Here is a 16,915-nt window from a genome sequence, read left to right on the forward strand (position 1 = left end):
TCTAATTTCAAAAACTTTTTACTTTCTTGGTTACAACAGTTTTTCCAACAAAAAGACTCGGAATAACTTTACCTAGACAGTCACACTTCTAAATATCTCAACACAAAGCTTGCGTATGCTGCGGACCTTGCGTAGCAAGGTTTTAACGAGGTGCTGGGACTCCTTATATTGAGTACTATCATACTCGGATAAGGAACCCCCGAGTAAATCCAGAAGCCAGGTTGGCAGGGATGTCTACCCTTCCTAATGGGTGAGTCACCCCTAAATAAAAAATGTTTGTATTCCAGGTACTGAACAAATGACAAATTTGTAGATAATTTGTATTTTTCCTAACGATACAAACCTTAGCTATTTATACAAACTTGCCTGCCAGCCCTATCCCCTTTGAAGTCCTACCTCCTAGCAAAGTGAGCTAAATCACGTGTGTGTGAGTGGGAGCAGTAGCAAGCTATCCCCCCTACCCCCTGCTAACTAGCGGTACTGGTAGTTGACCCTCGTCATTTCAGCTCTGCCGAAAGTAATACCCCCTAATAAATAGCTATGGTTTTTATCGTTAGGAAAAATACAAATTATCTACGATTTTGTCATATTTCCATGCCAGAGGTTGTTGATAGCACTCTCTAAGTTAAACTTTCCCCCTTCGACCCCCCCTCCCCTGTAATACCCAGGGGTAACATTGAGTGAGCGTTTAACTGACTATCATGCGGGCAAGACTTCTTCGCTATCCGTCAGTAGTTATAAGTACGCTGGAGAGAAATACATCATTGCCACCTGGTTAGTCTGTCTACAGCCTATTTGAGTCTCTTCCCTATGGAACAAAATCCCTGTAGAAAGGATGAGGTTAATTTTGATCGAGCTTAGACAATCTTCTTGAATGGGGTCTCACCCCCACTGCTTAGTGCCCATGTGGGCATCCCATCCAGACAGGTCCATATACAGTGATACCTCGGTAGTCGAACGACTCTATACTCGAACAATTCGGAGTTCGACCAAAATTTTCGAGAAATTTTTGCTGCGGTGCTCGACCAAAAATTCGGTACTCGACCAGCCGAACACGTGACGACCGCATGGGCTTTGTGATGATCGCGCCATCTCGGCCACTCTCGCTTGTTCGGGAAGCATCAGTTCTCTCGAGAGCGTCACTCAGACAACGCGCGATCAGCATTCGTTGTGATTTAGTGATTTTCAGTGCTTTTAATTGCTTTTTTAGCTTTCATAATGAGTCCCAAGAAAGTAATGAGTGTTAAGGGGAAGGAGAAGAGGAAAACAGTGCGAACAACGATCGAGTTGAAGAAGGAAATTATAGCGAAATATGAGAATGGTGTACGAGTGTCCGATTTAGCGGTAGAATACGGAATGGCGAAGTCGACCATTTCTACGTTTTTAAAGCATAAAGAAATGATTAAGAAGGCGAATGTTGCAACGGGAGTTACGGCGGTAACTAAGCAAAGGCCACAAGTGATTGAGGAGATGGAAAAGTTGCTTTTAATATTTATTAAAGAAAAACAGTTGGCCGGGGAAAGTGTTAGTGAAGCGTTCATTTGTGAAAAAGCGTTGCATATCTATGAAGAATTAGTGAAGAAAAGTCCGAGTACCAGTGAAAGTGATTCATTTACATTTAAAGCGAGCAGGGGTTGGTTTGAAAAGTTTCGTAATAGAACAGGTATTCATCGTGTTACTAGGCATGGGGAGGCAGCTAGTTCGGATCAAATTGCAGCCGATAAATACGTGGGGGAATTCGATCGGTACATAAATGAACAAAATTTGATCGCACAACAAGTCTTTAATTGTGATGAGACTGGGTTATTTTGGAAGAAAATGCCAGCCAATACGTACATTACCAAGGACGAGACGAAGATGCCAGGTCAAAAGCCAATGAAAGATAGGCTAACATTGTTGCTGTGTGCAAATGCAAGTGGCGATTGCAAGATCAAACCCTTGTTAGTGTACCACTCGGACAACCCCCGGGTGTTCAAACGAAATAATATTTGTAAAAGTGCACTACCAGTTATGTGGCGCTCGAACACTAAATCTTGGGTCACAAGACAATTCTTTACTGAGTGGATAAACGAAGTGTTTGCCCCCCAGGTTAAGGCTTACCTCATTGAAAAGAGCTTGCCAATGAAATGTCTTCTGGTTATGGACAATGCTCCTGCACATCCTCCAGGTCTCGAGGATGACTTGAAAGAAGAATACAGCTTTATCAAAATCAAATTCTTGCCCCCCAATACTACTCCCATACTCCAGCCCATGGACCAACAGGTCATTTCAAACTTCAAAAAACTCTATACCAAGGCCCTTTTCAGAAAGTGTTTTGAAGTGACCAGTGACACGAAGTTGACCCTAAAGGAATTCTGGAAGGAACACTTCAGCATCCTCAACTCTGTTAACATGATTGACCAAGCTTGGCGAGGTGTGACCTATAGGACATTGAACTCTGCCTGGCGTAAGCTGTGGCCATCATGTGTCACAGAGAGGGAGTTTGAAGGTTTCCAACCAGAGGCGGGTCCAAGCACTGCTACCCCTGTAATTTCTGATGACACTGATGTCGTTGAGGAAATTGTTGTCATGGGCAGGAGTTTGGGGCTTGAGGTCGACAAGGATGATATTGATGAGCTTGTAGAAAGCCATTCTACCGAGTTGACTGTGGAGGAATTGTTGCACCTGCAACAACAACAGCAGCAGGATCTGATTGTGGAGCAGGAATCTTCAGAAGAGGATGAGGTAAGGGAGGATGTTCCAAGTTCTCTCATCAATGAAATTTGTTCCAAGTGGGCAGATGTGCAGGCTTTTGCTGAAAAATACCACCCAGAAATTGCAGTAGCAAACCGGGCAGTGCATATGTTTAATGATAGTGTCATGTATCATTTTCGAAGAATACTGCAGAGGAGGAAGAAACAATTAACAATAGACCAGTTTTTCACAAAAGAAAAGAAAGCTGCTACATCAAAGCCTGTTTCTCCTCCAAAGAAGAGACAAAGAAGAGAAGAAACCCCTGAAATAGATCTGCCCACCCTTTCATTGGAGAGAGAAACAACTCCTGAAGGAGAACTACCCCGCCACATCATGGAAGGGGACTCTCCTTCCAAGCAGTAACCTCCCCCTTCCATCCTCTCCACATCCATCCCTGTATGCCATCGAACCGCTGCTCAAAGGTATGTTCACTACAGTACAGAAAATGGTTTAAAATTGTTTTATTTTAGTACAGTAAATGGTTTAAAATTGTTTTATAGGATTTTCTGACCAATTTCATACACATTTAGATAATTATTGTTGTTTAGGTACACGTTTTATTAATATTTTGGGCCTGTTCGAGTGCTTGGGAACGGAATAGAATATATACCATTATTTCTTATGGGGAAAAAAAATTCGGTACTCGAACAAATCGGAGGTCGAACACGGATCTCGAACGGATTATGGTCGAGTACCGAGGTATCACTGTATTTTGTAGGTGTGAACAGGGCTCAATCTCTACAGATTTAGACCTCTACGAATGTAATCAGGCTGCCATGCAGTGGAGACAATATTGGCGCGGTAAGATATGAAGATGACAATTCCTCGTTAGAATTTTGAATGCGGTTCAAGTTTCGTTGGAAGTCCCTCCTATTAGAGGACTTTGGTTTATGAAAAATGAAAATTCATTGAAAAATTGACTCAATCACTAGTTAGAATACTGGTTAAAAGTTTTAAAGGGCTGTTTCACTATTGTATTTATTTAAATCTGCTATCTGTAAAGATAACAGCCAGATCTGGGTTTGGGAGTCCTAACTATATGGTCCCGCACAGTATTTGATACACAGAAAGTTCTCAACTTACAGATTTAATAGGTCCCAAAAAGCTTTTCAAATTCAAATTGCTTGCGAGTCTAATTTTTTTTAACTTTAGGCCTATGGTCGGTTTCATCTCAATCGCATGCATACGATTTTCAGATGCAAAAGTCAACAGATAGTCCTGTTTCTTATTGCATATGTCGTCTTGCTTACTGCATTAAATTATATAATGTTTTATTACAGATTTCAATTTGAAGTTTTGATACAATATCTGATATAATTTTAGTTGAATTTGTGTTTGTATCTTTGAATGGTTGTAAGTTGAGGACCTTCTGCATTGTTTGTCAAGTTAAATGGGTATTATTTAGGCCCGTTTTATTATAGTTTATCCTTTAATGTACCTTATCTCAACCTAAATATTTTCAGGAGAGAAGAAGATATCTGGAAATCTGGGAGCTTTAATGGCAAACTTTTTCAGTCGTCACCGAGAAAAGGAGAAGTCCTCTACTTCAGGTAGTTATTTTTTCCTCTAATTTAAACTTGTCCTTTTTTCTTTCAATAGCTGCTTTAGATAATTTTGTTTATTTAATAATACTATAAAAAACTTAAAATTAAGTTTGTATTAATTGATAAATTCTAAGTATTTATAATTTAATCTGTATGTGCTTATGAAATTCCCCTCACACCAAGTTGCATTGATCAAGAATTGAGTTTTTTTGTCTAGTATTCATTAGACATCAATCTGGAATAATTGTTCTTCTAACATTCAATCCATTGCTGTAAATATGTGCAATCTTTATCCATTTCATTTTGCATGCAATCAGGTTTCTTTTGGTGCTTTTTATATATCTTTTTGGATAAGTTTCTATTTTATACTGCCAAGTTTTCCCTGCTTTCAATCAATGCTGGTGCAGTCACTAGCCTTTTGCAGGATCAAGTTTCGAGTCTATTCATCTTGTTTTTTTCAGTAGACCTCATATTGCTCGTCCTTAAATATTAGATAAAGAATAGAATCCACCTTACTAGGTTTTATATTACTGTACATCGTTCTCTCCAATGTGATACAAAAAATGCCACAAAAGTATGATTCCTGGGTGAAGAGTTGGTGGGTACTGGCCATGTGCGTATTAACAATCAACTTCTTTAATGTAGATAGAAAGGTGACACTGGGATTCTGTTATGGGATTAAAGCATTTCTTATTAATGGGGTTGTATTAAGATTTGTTTAGTTAAAAACTGCATATTTTCTTTCACTAATGGGTAAATGAATTGATTGTAGACTTTCATACTTCAGTCATGGATACCAGTTTCAATGGATTACAGTTTTTCTTCCTGGACAAAACGTTGAATACCATCATCAAATAGTGAATGAAATCAATTATATCGTTGGTATAGGCTGTCGTAATCCTTTCATCATCATCATCATCATCATCTCGTACGCCCATTGACGCAAAGGTCCTCGGTTAGATTTCGCCAGTCATTACTTATCGTGAGCTTTTAATTCAATACTTATCCATTCGTCAGCCCCTACTTCACGCTTCATAATCCTCAGCCATTTAGGCCTGGGTCTTCCAACTCATCTAGTGCCTTGTGGAGACCAGTTAAACATTAAACTGCTACAGGAAGTAATAATCCTTTCATTAAAAAAGAATGACCATATGTCACTCTTCAAGATATTGCACGTACTGTGAATAGAGAACTTGATACTATTTTTTTAAGTTTAACAATATTTGAATAGGAATAAGGAAAAGTCATGTGCATGGCTCTGCCCAATAGTCAGGTAGAATGTTCCTGGTGCTTTCTTAACCATTGACCAAAGTAACACAACCTAAAATTGAGATAAGATCATGATCCAAATTTGGTTATTGATGAGAAAAGGAAGTTCTTCACTCATTAAGATATGACTGGGCTCTCTTGTTTGCCTTGTTAGAAATAATTGTAATCTCTCTCTCTCTCTCTCTCTCTCTCTCTCTCTCTCTCTCTCTCTCTCTCTCTCTCTCTCTCTTGAAATAATTGTATTCTTGGTAAGGTCTCTCTCTCTCTTGAAATAATTGTATTCTTGGTAAGGTCTCTCTCTCTCTCTCTCTCTCTCTCTCTCTCTCTCTCTCTCTCTCTCTGAAATAATTGTATTCTTGGTAAGGTCTCTCTCTCTCTCTCTCTCTCTTGAAATAATTGTATTCTTGGTAAGGTCTCTCTCTCTCTCTCTCTCTCTCTCTCTCTCTCTCTCTCACTCTCTCTCTCTCTCTCAATAATTGTATTCCTGGTAAGGTCTCTCTCTCTCTCTCTCTCTCTCTCTCTCTCTCTCTCTCTCTCTCTCATATATATACCAATAATGAAATCTTAAAGATTGCAAAGCACTTTCTATATCCTGTGTAGATTCTGAAGAAAAGGTCCCTGCTGTTACAGCTGGAAAAGAGAACAGTTCGAACAATCAGGGTGATGAAGCAAAGAAAGAGGCTGATCAGCAAGAAAAGAGTAAGTGGAACATGATCAAATCAAACCCAAACATAGATTAGGTTACAAATGAAAAAAAATGAACTAACAATGTCTCAGGAATTGTTCGTTACTTGAGTTGCGTAATGATGAAACATACTTTTATTGTAAAAGGACTTTTGTGTGCCTCTCATAACCTTGATCTTATCCACAGTAACTCTCAACTTCTTCTCACACACCCTCCCAAACTCTGTTGCTAATTGACCCAGTTTCTCCTCTGAGTTTGCAACCAATACAGTATCATCTGCAAACAACAACTACTGATTCACCTCCCACTCATGATCACTCACATCTGTCAGTTTCAACCCTCAATCAAGCACTTTAGTAGCATTTACCTCACTTTCAACTGCAGCAGCAAACAAATTGAACAACCATGGCAACATCACACATCCCTGTCTCAGCCTTACTCTCACTGGAAACCACTCACTCACTTCATTTGCTATCCTAACACACACATTACTGCCTACATATAAACTCTACACTGCTTGCAACAACCTTCCACCTATTCCGTATAATCTAACCTCCTCATCACATTACACATCACTTCCCTATTGACTCTTATCATATGCTTTCTCCAGGTTCATTAATGTAACTTGTACCTCGTTACCTTAAGCTAGATATTTTTCGCATATCTGCCCAACTATAAAAATCTGATCCATACATCCCCTATCTCTTGTAAAACCACCGTGCACTTCTAAGATTGCATCCTCTGTTTTATCCATAATCATATTAGTTAACACTACCATACACTTTTCTAACCACACTCAACAAACTAATAACTTTAGAATTACAACACTCATGCACATCTCCCTTATCCTTTTAGAATCACACCTAGAATTATTAATTGTTTTTAGTAGAATTTTATGTAATTTGGTGGATATAGTTAAAGGGACCTGGATGTTAAGGAGCCACTGTACTTGACCTTCTTACAATCATACTTTTGAGTTTTGTTGGGGTTATCCTCATGCCCCATAATTTGCAAATTTCACTCGGATCAATGTTTAAGGATTGATCAAGCATAGGTCTACATTCAGGATGGAATTGATGCAATGAGAGTAACATCATCTGCAAGTTTGTATTCCAGACAAAACCACATCATGTTTATATGCATTATCTTCCCTCTAGTTTTGTTTAGTTGTGCAACGATAATTTTGACTGAATACTTTTTATTTTTACTTTAAACATAAAACTTTTTAGATTACTGAAGATTCAGAAGCCTTAATGTCTTCTTTTTATATGAATGTTAGAAAATAATGATTCTAGTTAGCCTGAAATTATAAAAATAACCTTGCTGTATTGACTGAATCTTATGTAGAATAATTGATATGACAGGTGATGGTGGAAAAACAAGTGAAAAGCCTTCTGGAAAGTCAGATGATAACAGCGTGGAAAATCAGGAAAGAGATAAGGCCAAAACTCCAGGGGAGAGCAATTCATCGGGAAGTGGCGACACAACTTCATTCGAAAAAGGTAAGATGATGTGAATGTCAAGGAAATAATGGTGTAAGAAGTTTGGGATTTTGTTGATTGAATTTCAGTTGACCCAAATATGTGGTACTGTCAGTACTTGTTATTTAGGCTTCTCTGTTTCCTCCCTCATCTCCATTTTATGTCAAAAGATTTTTTAGGATATGTAGAGTTCTGCAGTGATTTCAGTTGGAATAGATATTACTGATAGAGAGTAATGGGGTCCTATGACTGGCCAGACAGTACTACATTGGATTACTATCTCTGGTTATGGTTCCCTTTCCCTTTGCCTACCAATACACCAAGTAGTCTGGCCTATTCTTAGATTCTCCTGTCCATATACACCTGACAACACTGATATTACCAAACAATTCTTCTTCTCCAAAGGGGTTAACTACTGCACTGTAATTGTTCAGTGGTTACTTTCTTCTTGGTTATGTTAGAAGAGATTCTTTAGCTATGGTAAGCATCTCTTCTATGAGGAGGACACTCCAAAATCAAACTATTGTTCTCTAGTCCTGGGTAGTGCCATAGCCTCTGTACCATGGCCTTCCACTGTCTTGGGTTAGAGTTATCTTGCTTGAGGGTACACTCAGGCATACCATTGTATCTAATTTCTCTATCTCTTGTTTTGTTAAAGTTTTTATAATTTATATCGGAAATATTTATTTTAATTTTCTTACTGTTCTTAAAATATTTTATTTTTCCTTGTTTCCTTTCCTCACTGGGGTATTTTCCCTGTTGGGGCCCATGGACTTATATCATCCTGCTTTTCCAACTAGGGTTGTAGCTTAGCAAGTAATAAATGATTATATCTATGCTATCAGATGTTGGTTTTCTCTCCTGTAGGTGGTATTACGAGATGGCTAGCTACCTTTAGGGAGATTTTTTTTTTAGTGAATCAATTAGCATGATAATAACCTGTTATTATTTCAATAATCGATGATATTAAGAATCAATTTTTTTTTTTGAATTTAAGTTATTTTTAATTTTCAGGGAAAAATGATGCTGAAAAGGATTGCAAATCAGAGAAAAACGAATTATCACCAGAAAAAGCTAATGTCAAAAGACCAGCAACAAGAAAAGGAATAACTACTCCTAAGACTTCTGGAAAAGTTGAAGAAGATAAGCAAGAAGAAAATGGTAATAAATTGATTAGGTTTCTACTAGTTATAAAAGTACTTCATAGAAACCCTTGTTCATGAGCTTTCTTTTCTGTTTATTGGTTTTTTAGGTATTCAAACTTCTACCAGTATGAAGTTGTGCAAAAGTTTATTAAGAAAGTTGAAATGTATAAAAAATATGCCTTCAGTTTCAAATTTGCCTAATTGGGGCTTGGCAGCAAGCCTAAACTTCATTTGAAAATAAAGGTCTTTGAAATTTCCAATTTATACTACATATATATATTTAATATGTATCTTTGTGTATATATATATATATATATATATATATATATATATATATATATGTATGTATTTATGTATGTATGTATATGTTCCTACACAAATACAAACCTTTGTTATGAAGGGGGTTAAGAATCTGGCAAATGTTATGAAAGGGGATTGAGTTAAGATTCTGGCAAAAGCTGGAAATGACCAATGAAGAATTATATAGGTAGCTTGTCTGGCTAGAGTTTGGACGTGTTGCACGGAGCTCCGTTGAACACTCGCCCTGAGTTGTGTTTTAGCTTTTTGTTTCTTGCTTAGAATATCATTGAAAAGATATTAGTTAATCTTATGGAGAAACCTAAGTGATAAGAAATAGTACACCATGTCCCTTACCATTTCTGCCTCGTATGTAAAACCATGGATGAATACCGGAAAAAATGGATAGGATGTGAATGCAATAGACTCTTCCATAAGAAATGTGTGTATATAGCGATTGGCATCACTGATAATGAACAGAATAACCTAGATTGGTTATGCTCACACTGCGTGGGCGAATATGAGAGAATTATCCTTGAACGAACAAGACTTGAAAGTAGCTGGCTAGGAAAACAATCTTGCGAACCTTAGCGCACATACATCAAATTCCACCCAGACTACTGACCTCATTGGGATAGTTGACATTCTTTCCATGAATATGGAATCAATTAAAGCATCACTTCAAACATTGATAGACCCAAAACTGGTGAAAACGACATTCGCTGACAAAGTTAAGGAAAAAAATCTGTTGGTAATTAAATCAACAAACACAACTACTAATATTACTGATAGAAAATGTGAGGTTGAACAGTCACTTAAAGACATTCCTTTATTCAACACGAGGTCAACTATGAATGGAAATATAAACTTTGCAAACAAAATGATCAGAGAAGAGGCAGCAAACAAAATTCAGACATTTGTTGCTGACACTGAAACAAGAAAAATCAGAAAACTAAAATAAAAAATAATGATATGCAATGTGTACAGTAATGAAGATGATGTAGTAAATGCTTTGATTCAAAGAAATCGTTGCCTGGACCAAATCCAAAATATAGAAGAGAAGATAAGTGTAGTCCTGAAGAAAAATGGTTCGGGTGGGATTACCCACTGCGTGCTGAATGTGATCGTGAAGTTTCTGAGGACTATTCATAATAATGGGGACAACGTTTTGTTACGATGGGATACCATAATATACGTAATAGGTACCACGTGATCATCTGCTATCACTGTCAGAGGTATGGACATCTTGAAAAAGATGGAAAGTCTAAGAATGATGATAAAGTCTGCGGGAAATGTTCAGGAAAGCATTCCACCAAGGAATGTAATTCGCAAGTGTCAAAGTGTATAAACTGCACAAAGTTAAACAAACCAAGTGACCACATAATAAATTCTAGAGATTTTAAAGCTTATGACTTGGAATTGAAAAGACTTGAAGAAAATGCTGGTCACGGTTACTAAGGATGTCATAAACTGTGGCTATGTAAATATACAATCTATAGGTAATAAGATTACTGTATTCAAATTAGAGAATTGGTAAATAAGAAAAATATTTGGACATACAGTGATGCCTCAGGATACGGTTTCGTATCTTGATTTTGTCGTATCCTGTGTCGCGTTTTACATGTAAATAGCCTAATCCGTTCCAAGCCTTACGAAAAGACACCTTTTCTTCCATAAACACGCTAAACTGTAGTAATAAACATGCAATGCAGCCATTTCTATCATTCAATAATTAACCCAACCGTTAAAAACAGCCTAATCCATTCCAGAAACCACTATGAGATTATTCAATAATGTAGTTATAGCCTAGTTATCCCCCCCAAGCCCTAAGAAAACGGTCCGTTTTCTTTACTACTGTATAAAAGTTACGGTACTGTATGTAAAGCATTTAGATCAGTGAAGGTGTATTGTTACCTGTACGTACACCTAAATTAAGGATTGATACCTGTACTCTGAAAAAAAGGTTACAGTTAATTAGTGTAACAAAAAAGTTGAAACTTACCTTTTGATTGAGACGATGTCCGATAGCGAAGTCACGGCAGAGGAGGATGGCATAAGACAGAAAACGTAACAAGTGACAGACTACGTACAGTAATTTACACACTTAACACATTAACACTTAAACTTTACGAAATAAAAAAATGGCAGAAATAATTAACACTTAACATTACGTATGAAAAACTATAAAATGAAAGAAAAAATTACTTTAACACTTAACGGTAACATAAAACTTAAAATTGAATTTTTTTTTTTTTGCTTTTTTTATAACTTTACGTGTTTCATATTTTCTAAATCTCTTCTACTTCTTCATCACTTTCTTTTTTCTGTTTCTTTTCTTTACTTTCACCTTCCAATTCTTCATCACTTCCTCTTTTCTGTTTCATTTCTTCACTTTCACCTTCGTCCTGGCCTCTTTAATAAGAAACTATCCATTGAAGCTTGTTTCTGCCTACTTTTCAACACATTTCTAAAATGCGTTAGGCAAACGTCATTGCAGTGTTGAAGCGCACGGTTGGTATAAACTTTTTCTGGATGTTCCTTTTCGACGTAGTCTGCCATTTTATGGAAACGTGAGAATTTCCTTATTGTCTGCCGTTTTCAAAGGTGTAACATCCTCCTCATCACCGCTAGAGAACTGCTCTTGAACATCACTCACTTGCATCGTCTCCAACTCCTTCAGGTTGTCTGTCGTCAACTCCTCATGGTGCTCCTCGATAAGTTCATCTATATCCTCGGCGCTAACTTCCAGCCCCATGGACGTACCAAGATGTACGATGTCAGCCACCTCAGACTGCTGAATGGGTTCAGGATCGTCAACGATCTCGGCTTCGCCTCCAGGCTTCCCGAACCCCTCGAAGTCTCGTGCAGAGACAGAGCATCAGGCCATAGCTTCCTCCAAGATGAGTTCAGGGTACGCCTCGAAACTTCCTGCCAAGCGAGATCGATGAGTTTGAGGCATATCACGATATTAAAGTGATCTTTCCAAAATTCACGCAGAGTGAGGTTTGTACTCTCTGTGACTTGGAAACATCTCTGGAAGAGATGCTTCGTGTACAATTTTTTTAAAATTTGAAATAACTTGCTGGTCCATGGGGTGGAGGAGAGGGGTGGTGTTAGGTGGTAGATATAGGACCTTTATGAAGGAATACTCGGCCAGAAGATATTCTTCGAGGCCAGGAGGGTGAGCTGGAGCATTGTCCAACACCAGCAGACATTTCATAGGGAGGCGGTTTTCTTCCAAATATTTTCGGACAGTCGGACCGAAGCAGACATTCACCCAATCAATGAAAAGTTGACTCGTTACCCAGGCTTTAGCATTCGCCCTCCACATCACGGGAAGGTTCTCCTTGATGACTTTGTGGGCTTTGAAGGCTCGGGGATTTTCTGAATGGTAGACCAGCAGGGGCTTTATCTTGCAGTCCCCACTGGCGTTTGCACAAAAAGCAAGGGTAAGCCTGTCCTTCATAGGCTTATGTCCGGGTAGCCTCTTCTCCTCCGCTGTGATGAACGTCCGACGAGGCATTTTCTTCCAAAAAAGTCCAGTTTCGTCGCAATTGAAAACTTGCTGCGAACTGTAGCCTTCCTGCAGAGTCAACTCGTCGAACGTTTTAACAAAGGCTTCGGCGGCCTTCGTGTCCGAGCTGGCTGCCTCCCCATGCCGTACCACTGAATGGATGCCAGTCCTTTTCTTGAATTTCTCGAACCACCCCCGAGAAGCCTTGAACTCTGGGGGTTCCTGCTGGGATGTTCCTTCTCCTGCCCCTTCTTTGGCCTGAGAACGCATGAGATCACCAAAAATGGCGGAGGCCTTCTGGCAAATTGTAGTCTCAGTTATGTGTTTCCTGAGATCTCTTTGTCTTTGATCCACACTAGAAGCAGCCTCTCCATCTCGTCATGCACGTGGGTTCTCTTATTGGAGAAAATAGTGACGCCCTTAGAAGGTGCCGCTGCTTTGATGGCCGCCTTCTGCTTCAGGATGGTGCCTATCGTAGATGGATTCCGGTCATATTGTACTCCTTGGCGATCGCACTTAAACGCATGCCAGACTCGTACTTTTTTACGATTTCAAGTTTCGTTTCCATCGAGAGCATCGTCTTCTTTCCTTCGGCAACATTCTTGGGACCCATGGCTACAGGAATACGTAATATAATACACTACGTACGTTATATACAGTACTATGTATAGTAAACACTAATACAGTACAGTGCACAGTAACGAATGTTTAATAACGATAACACGTGGCGTACGAATGTACTGTATATTAACACTAAGTCAAACAAGCGAAAGCACACAATGTCTGTTAACGATACCGCGGTCGGAACGAAAAGAGAGAGAGAGAGAGATGAACACCCGTGCGTAAGCAAGCTGGGATAGTTGCCGACCAATAGGAAAGCAGGATCTTATGGCGTCAGCTAGCATCTGAGTAGGGAGATAACCAATGGGTGAGCGGGAGGCTGTAAGTGAGTCTACCCAAGTTCAACGTCTGGCGGCGCGTGCTTTTTAAAATTACTCTCGGCAAAGAGTTGGGATCTCGTAAGGTTTTCGTATCCTGAAATTTTATTCGTATACTGGGGCATAAAAATCTTCGAATCACTTCGTATCCTGAATTTTTCGTAAGCAGAAACTTTCGTATCCAGAGGTATCACTGTACTAGCATTATCTGAAACATAAAAGTTTCTCAAATTTGAAAATGTTGAAAAGACCTAGTGTAACAAGCTTTGAATATGTAGAAATAAACTTTACGCAGAAAAACAGAAAAATATCCTTTGTAAGAGTCTACAAACCTCCGAGAACTAACACTAGTATCTTTTTTGAAGAATTCGATGCTCTCATTAAGATGATTATCATGGAAAAAAACGAATTAGTTATCTGTGGAGACTTCAATTTTTGGATGGATGACGCATCATATCCTGACGCTTTGGCATTTAGTGAGTTACTAAAATCATATCGACCAGTGAATAATGTCGACTGTACAACTACTTCAACTTTGACTTAGTTTAAAGTGATTGTTACGATCTTAAAACCTGTACAGGTTCTTTTAGTAATTAAAATGTTTCCAACAACACCGATTGAAATATGGGAAATGAATATAAAAAGAAATTCGCGAAAAAACAGCACGTTTATTCACAAACTTATACAAAGAAAATCAATTTTACTAATTCGTTTACTTTAACTGACAAATCAAATCAATCAAAACATCAATAGAAAAGGGGAACAGTTAGTAAGGTAGAAAATACATAGGGAATATTTTTCTGTAGCTGCTGAGAAGGGAATAGTTTTCTGCAGCTGCTGAGACGATACTGGTAAGGAGACTTCCGGCTTGAGAATGTTGCAGAAGGGTGGCTGAAGTTCAGATGAAACCGGCATGATGACCAGATACGAAGACGTCACAGAAATGGTGGCATCAAGATGGGACATCAGAAGTCTTCTCCAAGAATTCGGTGATAGTGTTGAACTAAGGCAGGCTGTAGGCAGTGGTGGGTACTTATCATCACAAGCAGGGAGGGCTGGCTGCTTCAATTTGTCTCCTCTTCTCAGCCATAACAGGATTTTGGAGATAGGGTTTTGTTGTCTGAAGGGAAGGTTAGAATCTGGCTCTATCAGACTTCTGGTCTTTTCAGTTTATCTCGTTAGGACTTGGATCTCATCTGCTTCGGACATAGTTCCTCTCTTGTCTTATGTCCTGTCCTATCTCTTTTGGACCATCTCTTCTTGAAGTTTGTATACCCATGTATGGTCCGAGTTAATTACAGTGGGCATTGGTCATTTCCATAGGTGTTTTTTTAACAATTCTGTGTCTATTGGCTTCCTCAAAAATGCCCACTTTGATCACGCCATGGAAGCTTCTAAAAGAAATTTCTGATGCAATCTGGACCACGTGTGAAAACGTAACAAAAGGGCAACACGTGTCCTTCCATGATGACATATTTCATAAACAAGGATTTCCCTCAGGTTCGGTTTCTCAAAATATGCTGACTCCACTAATCAAGACGATGTCATCTTGGTCAAAACAGGACAGTCCCCTTATTGCGGGAGGCATTCTCGTCGATCTCCTCGAGGCTCGGTTTACTTTCAAGATGCTGACGACGGTGAAGTGATAACAGGTTTGACCAAACAATACGGTAGTAGGATCTCTCCTTGCTGCTCACACTTTGGGAGTAGATATTTTTGTGTTTTATAACATATCCTTTTAAAAGTATTGTATCTACCCATGACAGTGATGACATGAATAATATTGTATCTGATATAAATGTTGAAGAGAAGTGCACTATCTCCCCAGTACACAAACTTATTATGTTTAGTCTACCTCTTCAGAAACATGCATTAGTAAAGAAAACAAACTTTAGACATGAAACAAATTTTTCTCCCACCGTTTTTATTGACGAAGTTACAAAGAAAATAATTGATGCTATCAACATTCCCTGTGATCATGATGAACAATGTCTGTTGAGAGCTAAGTGTGTTAACTGTCTTATGACCATTTATATTAAAGTGAGTAACAATGAATATGATATCATGTGCCCACCGATGGTAAAGACTATAACTGTAAAAGACTAATCTCCTTGGTTTGATGGAGAGACTTTTGTGATAAAGAAAGAAAGTGGAATAGGTTAAAAACTGAAAGCACTTGGGTAGAATACAAAACTTCTACGTCTCAATATAACTACCTACTAAGAAGGAAAAAAGTGAATCTATAAGAGAGATCCTCAAAGGAGCAACAAACATAGATAAGTTATATCGTCTCCTGAATGGTATAATGGGAAATGTAAAAGAAAAGAAGCTACCTGATGGATACAGTGACCAGGAACTAGCAAGTTATTTTCTAGTATTCTTTAAAAACAAAATTGAAAATATAACCAGGTCATTTGTGAATACTCAACATTAGATTAATGATACACCTGATACACAGACAAAATACGATTTAACAACATAGCACAAGATGACATCACCAGGATTATCAATAGAGCAAAGAAAATAAACTGCACAATCGATCCTATGCCAATATCTGAAGTAATTGGAGAGAGAGAAACTTTTCTAGTCTAGCCGAAATAATGAGAATAGCAAATGCAAGCATTGATGAATGTAAGATTCCCAAATTTGAGAAAATGCCAATAGTCACACCAGTTTTGAAAAATGCTCTGGACTACTAGGAATTAAGCTCATACAGACCTATTTTGAATCTATCCTTTGTTTCAAAAGTGCTTGAATATGTAATTCTTGAACAACTAGTCAGCCACTTGGAAGTAATAGAAGCTTTGCCTGACAACCAATATGCTTAGAGAAAACTATACTCTACGGAGACAGCTATCTGCTCTGTTGTAAATGATATGCCAGAAATGATGGAGTAAAATAAATGTGGTATTTCAATATTGCTCGATCTCAGTGCTGCTTGTGGTACAGTTTTGCATGAACTGCTACTAAATGATCTACGGTCCATCGGTGTTGAAGATCAAGCTTTCAAATACCTAAAAGACTACTTGGTTGGTAGAAATTACTGTGTACAAATTGGAAACACTTATTCATCATATGAACCCTTAAACAGAGGGGTACCCCAGGGAAGTGTACTTGGCTCAATCTTATTCTGCATCTATACTATTGGTCTATCGAAAATGCTACAAAGGCATGGCGTGAAGTTTAAACTATTTGCAGATGACACCCAATTTTACTTCTCCATAAAAGATATACATGGCACTACTGAATCTCTAAACTGAATCATTGATAGTGTTAGAGAATGGATGGCAATTAAACAACTAAAATTAA

At 38.3% G+C, this 16,915-nt stretch overlaps 1 protein-coding gene across 7 annotated transcripts in view; it reads left to right on the forward strand.

The window, feature by feature from the left end:
- LOC137655750 (microtubule-associated protein futsch-like) overlaps positions 1-16,915 on the forward strand; it is a 268,584-nt gene that overhangs the window by 11,125 nt on the left and 240,544 nt on the right. For 5 of the 7 annotated variants that reach the window (XM_068389814.1, XM_068389819.1, XM_068389818.1 and 2 more), the window contains exons 4-7: positions 4,197-4,283; positions 6,147-6,245; positions 7,596-7,733; positions 8,727-8,873. In XM_068389814.1, coding sequence (XP_068245915.1) covers positions 4,197-4,283; positions 6,147-6,245; positions 7,596-7,733; positions 8,727-8,873 — 471 coding nt within the window. The remainder of the gene's footprint in view (positions 1-4,196; positions 4,284-6,146; positions 6,246-7,595; positions 7,734-8,726; positions 8,874-16,915) is intronic. The other 2 variants (XM_068389817.1, XM_068389821.1) reach the window with 2 other exon arrangements.

This window comes from Palaemon carinicauda, chromosome 16 (assembly GCF_036898095.1).
Source record: "Palaemon carinicauda isolate YSFRI2023 chromosome 16, ASM3689809v2, whole genome shotgun sequence".
Taxonomy (NCBI): Eukaryota; Metazoa; Arthropoda; class Malacostraca; order Decapoda; family Palaemonidae; genus Palaemon; species Palaemon carinicauda.